Source organism: Arachis hypogaea, chromosome 14 (genome assembly GCF_003086295.3).
Source record: "Arachis hypogaea cultivar Tifrunner chromosome 14, arahy.Tifrunner.gnm2.J5K5, whole genome shotgun sequence".
Taxonomy (NCBI): Eukaryota; Viridiplantae; Streptophyta; class Magnoliopsida; order Fabales; family Fabaceae; genus Arachis; species Arachis hypogaea.
The window spans coordinates 2,179,765-2,185,764 of record NC_092049.1 but is presented as its reverse complement, the minus strand read 5'-3'; the positions used below and the strand labels follow the sequence as shown (position 1 = coordinate 2,185,764).

The window sequence follows — 6,000 nt, the reverse complement described above, 5'->3', positions numbered from 1 at the left end:
TAGGTTAGCGAAGTAATCTGCTGCTATAATTAAGGTAAAATGAATATCATATAATTTATCGTGCTACTTCTTTTACAATCATGCTAGGCATGTGTATATAAAAAATAATTATCAATTAGTCATAGAGTATAAAAATATGTATTTCGTATTTTATAAAATTTATTTTATTATATTACTAGAAATAATAAAAGTTTGATTATTTGTCTATTATAAATTTAATTATTTTATTTTGAAAAATTTAATTATTTGGTAGTTTAATATTTTTAGTTGAAAAATATGTAAATCAATATATATAAAAAGGAATGTTAAAAAATCAGTAAATTTATTATTTTTGTCTAATAATTGACTATTAATATTTAAAAGTGTAGACTAAAAATATATTGTTAGATTATTATACTAAATAAATTAGACTGATAGCTAAAAATACAGTATTGACTAAAAATAATAAATTATACTAGTCCTTAAACTTTTTTCATATATAAATATATAATGACTGATTATTAATGTACATTATGTAATATTTTTTATCAATCAATTATTTTTTTTACGATAATTCTAAAAAATACAGATATCATTTATTAACATGATCGTATGCGTTTTTTGTTTTTACTAATAATAAATTAAAGGAGATTATTAAGGCACAATTTAGATAAATAGTTTAATTAAGTTTTTTTTTTAAAAAAGAGCTTAAATAATAAATACTTATATTAAACATAGTTTATAAATAAATTATTTTATATTTAAATTTTTAATTTTAAAAATATTTATTTAAAAAAAATAATAAAAAATTTATTATAAAAAAATATTTTTTTAATTTTTATATAAATATTTAAATAATTTTTTATAAATTAAAAATTAAAAAAATTACTTATAAATCTACTCAAACCGGTTATAAAAGCTTTTAGTATCTAAGTTTTAAGTTCTGGTTTGCCTTTTTTTCCCAAAAGAAGTTTTCAAGTTTTTTGTAGGGATAAAATAATGTATCATGTTTAGTAGCTTCCACAGTATAACATATATAATTTTTCTTTTAAAGGTAACATTGCCTCTAATTATGATTGATGCCTCAAAATATGTGTAAGAGGACAAAATTAAAAATCTCAGTTGGAGCCTCTTCCATCAACACAGTATCTAGAATAATAAGGCCTAATTTTGTTACAGAATGATAATATATTTTTGGAAAGTTATCAGCTGTACCTAGAAATATCGGTATTTCAATTGTTTTACCCGTTGATTTTAATTAATATATATTATATATATTTTTTATAATTCAGATCAACGGTTAAAACAACTAGAATATCGATATTTCTGGTACACCTGATAACCTTCCTATACTTTTAAGTCCTATGAAAAATGTACGATACACCACTAAAAATATATCGGTCATTAGATGAAAAAAAAAAAGAGACAAACATATAATTAACACAAATTAGACTTACAATTGTGATCTCAAAAATATTAAAAATAAAATTATAATTATATAAAGAAATTGAACTAAGATTGCATTGTGATTAAGATAAAATTTAGAGTTTAAGCAAAAGCTTTAGCAAGTTTAAAGTCAAAAGGGTAAATAGAAAAAACTAATAAAATCATAATAAGTGTCTAAGAATAATATAGTCTTTTGCCTCATAAAGAGCAAAATAGGCATTAGTTAAAAATTTTAGAAATAAATTAGTAAATAAAGAGCAATAAGACTAACTTGGTAATTTTGGCACGAAATAGGGCTAAGAGCATTACTTAAACACTCAGGAGTATAATAGAAATTCTTGATAGAAAATAAGACGTAAAACGATTAATTAACTCACTAGCTAATGGATAAAATAGTCTTTTGGCAAAAATATGAGGATAGATTAGTAAAATAGTAATTTTAGAAATAAAAGCATCATTATAAAACCTAAGGAAGATAATTAAAGAAAAGTGGGTATATAAGGGGCAAAACGAAAATTTCATAAAGTACTATGGTCATAAACTTAATCTCAGTAAAATCTCAGCTTTCATGAGAGGGAGAGAGAGCGAGAGAGAGGGGGGGGTGGAGAAACACCGGGCAGGGTAGGACTAGACCCCTACAACAGTAGGGTAAGGATCCAAGGGTTTGGAATCGAGAAGAGTATCTACGATTGGAACAGGATTCTTTCACCGTATTTGTGGATAGGTTACCAGGTGATATCTCGAAGAAAGAATTGTTTGAGTTGTTCTCGTGGACAGGGCGGATCGATGACATATACCTCTCACGGAAGTCGAGAAATGGTGTTGTTTATCTGTTTGCGTTCATTCGCTATACGACAAAAGGAGGGGCCTTGAAAGCAATCTCAGAGATGGATCACATGCGCTTAAGAGGGAAGGAGATCTATGTGGGGGAAGCCAATTATAGAAGGGATAGCCTCAAGCGACAAAAGGCGATGGAAGTCATTGTTCCATGGGGAATTACAGGTGTAGGGGAGGCTGAACGTAAGGAGGACAACGTTAACTTGCCAGAAAAGAGACATGTAGGGAAAGATGTGTGGGTTAATGTGAATGGTCCTGCTCAAACCAGAGATACGATTGAAGGTATGAGTTGTGTGGAACCTGCAAAGGATGACTACAGGATCAGTCGGATAAAGGAAGTCGCAGTTATAGTGGCACAGGATAATGTGGCCTAGTTAGAGAGAAGTATTATTGGAAGTTCTAATGCACCTATTGATTTCCACCTGTTAACTGAGACATCTCGCAGGGATTGGCCTCAGGTTGTTAAAGTCTGTGACATGGGCTTGTACAAAGCAGTGCTGACCTTTGACAGCGTGTGCAGTTTGGACGAATCGCTGGGTTCTATTATGAATGGTCTCTTGCGGTTCTTCTCTAGCGTTTGCCGATGGGAGGAACGCGTGCGATGTGATAAGCGACGAGTGTGGCTTGAGTGCTTTGGAATTTCACTGCAGGTATGGTCAGAAGATACGTTTAGTAAGCTTGGTAGCATGTGGGGTGACGTGGTTAGTTGTGACGATGTTGCAAAGTCTTGTATGTCGTTTCGCAGTGGACGTGTGCAGATCGATACGTATAGGTTTGAGCCTATTCATGAATACGTTCATGTCCTGGTAGGGAAGACAAGATTTGACGTCTTCGTCACTGAGGTGGCAGGGAGTGAATATAGCATAGGGGACTGTGTGAAAAAAAAGGCTTCGGAAGGAAATCGGGGCCTCCTGTCAAGTGCTTGTGCAACTGGGAATAATGCATGTAACCTAGGCGGTGGGCGAAGCCAGGAAAAGTGGCCGGGATTGGAGGCTGAGGCGGTTTATTTGGTACCGGCGAGTGGAGAGGAAGTTCAGCAAAAGGATAGAATTGTAATTCTTCCTGAAGAATTGAATGAATTGAGTAACGGCTTTTTGAATTCGAAATTGGAAAGGTTGGTTACTGAGGGAGTTAATGCCGGAAGGAATAATGCTGATATCCCGGGATCCCCTGCTAACTATTTGGAGACTAATTCTGAGAGAACAATATCCTGCGACTACATTAGGAAAGATATGGGAGTGGAGGAAGACGTCACTAGTGCAGCTAGAAGGGATTTGGGCCCTGAGAAGCCCAATAAGCTTCTCACTTGTTCTGGAGCCCCTATTCTACTACCGGTTGACAAGGATGTTCGGTTGGGCCTGCATTCACAAGGCCCACACGGTCTAACGCTCTCTGGGCCAGCGGTCATACGAGTCACAGGGAACCAGGCGCATACGGAGTGTAGGGTTCGGAATGGGACTTCTGTGGCTGAGGGTGCGAGTGACGGCGCAGGAGGGCAGGACCAGGGCGGCGCTGATGATGCGATCGTGGACCGGGCCAAGTTATGTGAAGGTAGCTGTAATGTGGGTACTGCAGCGAGTTTGCCTGCGATGGGGGGTGGCATCAGAGAGTCCGTGGCGGTGGTGACGGCTGAAGGTGGGAGAGCGAGCCAGGAAGCGGGGAACGAGGGCGGTCGGTTTCAAAGGCTGCTGCTTGCCGACAGAAGGATGGAGTCACTGGCGAAGCATGTCCTCGTTACTGACGGGGTGTTTGGGGCAATAGAGGTGGCCCGAGAATTAATCCATGGAGAGGCGGGAGAAACGCCGTTTCGCCTGAGGAGGTCAACTCGCGGCCGGGGGATGTGCAGGTGGCTGAACGGCGTGATGGAAACCATGGGATTGATCGGGTGGTCATGGGGAGGTGGTCTCGAGGGATGCTGCTTGTAATGCCATAAGCCTAGGTGAACCAAGTGCTGGTAATAAGAAGGGCAAGGTGAACAGGGTGGTGCAAGGGGTTTGAGAAATGGCGAACCAGTTTTACGAGCAGGGGTGGTTCAATCAGTTGAGACAGCATTTGAGAATGGCACCAAGGACACAGGGAAGGATACAGAGGCTGATGGCTGGGATGCTGGAAGTGTGGCGGGTTCTGAATCCTCGGAAAGTAAATGGGCGAAGGAAATGCAAGAAAATAAGGAAGCTTGGGAGCTTGCCGTGGAGTTTGGGGCAGTGCAGTATAATGAGGAGGACGACATTATGGCAATCCTTCAAGCGCAGAATGAGGCGATAGCTCGGAAGAAAAAGTTGGCTAAACAGAAGGAGAAGGCAAGAAGGAGTCGGCCGAAAAATCGAAAAAAGGTGTGTATTAATGCGTTAAAATGATTTTTAGTTCTTGGAATGTTAGGGGAGTGGCAGGAGTTGGTAAGGTGAGTATGGTGAAGAACTTTAGGAGAAAATTTAATCTGAATATGCTAGGCTTGTTAGAGACTAAGAAAACAGCTATGACTAAATTTGATGTAGTAGAAATGTGGGGACATGATGCAGTTAAATAGGAGGTTGTTGGTGCAGCAGGTGCGTTAGGAGGTCTACTGTTGATGTGGGATGAATTGGTATTTATGATGAACAACTGTTATAAAGGAGATAGGTTCCTGTGTGTGGAGGGTGTACTGGTAAAAAATGGCTTCCGTTGTGCTTTTTGTTTAGTGTATGCTGCACACACAAGGGAAGACAAGCTTGCTGTGTGGGAGGAGTTAAGCTTCTTATCTGGGTTATACCAAGTACCTTTTTGTTATATGGGAGACTTCAATGAGATCACTCAAGTGGAAGAATGGAGAGGAGCTTCTACCTTACCAGTGTCTGCAGTAGAATTTAAAGCATGGATGCAGGAGATGGAGCTAGTAGACCTTGCACTATCTGATCGTATGCTCACATGGTTCAGAGGCCAGTCGTGCAGTCGCATTGACAGGGTGCTGGTTAGCCTGGAGTGGGTAGAAGAGTTTCTTGATATAAGGCATAAAGGAGGACCTAGAGGTTTGTCAGACCATTGCCCACTGATTGTGGATGTCACGCGGGTGAAGGTGGGCCCGAGACCTTTTCGGAGCTTGGACTCCTGGTTTACTCATGAGGGGTTCCTGCGGATGGTAAGGGAGGAATGGAGGAGAATCGGTGATGTACAGTTCATAGACAAGCTGAAGGCTTTCACGGTTCCGCTTGGCAAATGGCATAGAGATAACTTTGGAAACATGGAAAGAAGGATTAGACGTTTTGAGGAGGAGATTAAGAACGTGGACGACTTGGTGAGCAATGGAGTGTATGACGGGACCATGGAAGCAAGGAGGAAGGCGCTTGTAAGCTCTTGTAAAATATGGTATATGCGGAAGGAATTACATTGGACGCAGTTGTCACGGTCCAGGCATGCAAAGGAGATGGACAGTAACACTAGGTACTTCCACAATCTAGCTTCAGCACGGAGGCGGAACAATCGGATTGATGCCTTAATGATTAATGGAAGGATAGTATGGAATCAAGCCAGGATCAAAGTTGCTATTCGCGGGTTCTACAAGAGCTTGTACCATCAGGAGACGTCGCCTATTATAGGATTCCGTGATGGGCTGGTAAAACAGCTAAGTGAGGCAGAGGCAACAGAGCTAGAGTCGTTGCCCTCGGTTGAAGAAATAAAGGATGCAGTATGGGACAGTGGGTCAACGAAGGCACCGGACAGTGATGGGTACAATATGAATTTCATCAAGAAGTGTTGGGGAGA

The 6,000-nt window shown here is 39.4% G+C and overlaps 1 protein-coding gene across 1 annotated transcript; it reads left to right on the top strand.

Moving 5' to 3' along the window:
* The first annotated feature begins 1,993 nt into the window (after positions 1 to 1,993).
* LOC140178401 (uncharacterized) lies at positions 1,994 to 2,636 on the top strand. The gene is made up of 2 exons (XM_072215320.1): positions 1,994 to 2,046; positions 2,150 to 2,636. The coding sequence occupies exons 1-2, from the start codon at positions 1,994 to 1,996 to the stop codon at positions 2,634 to 2,636; spliced, it is 540 nt and encodes a 179-aa protein (XP_072071421.1).
* Positions 2,637 to 6,000: the final 3,364 nt, after the last annotated feature.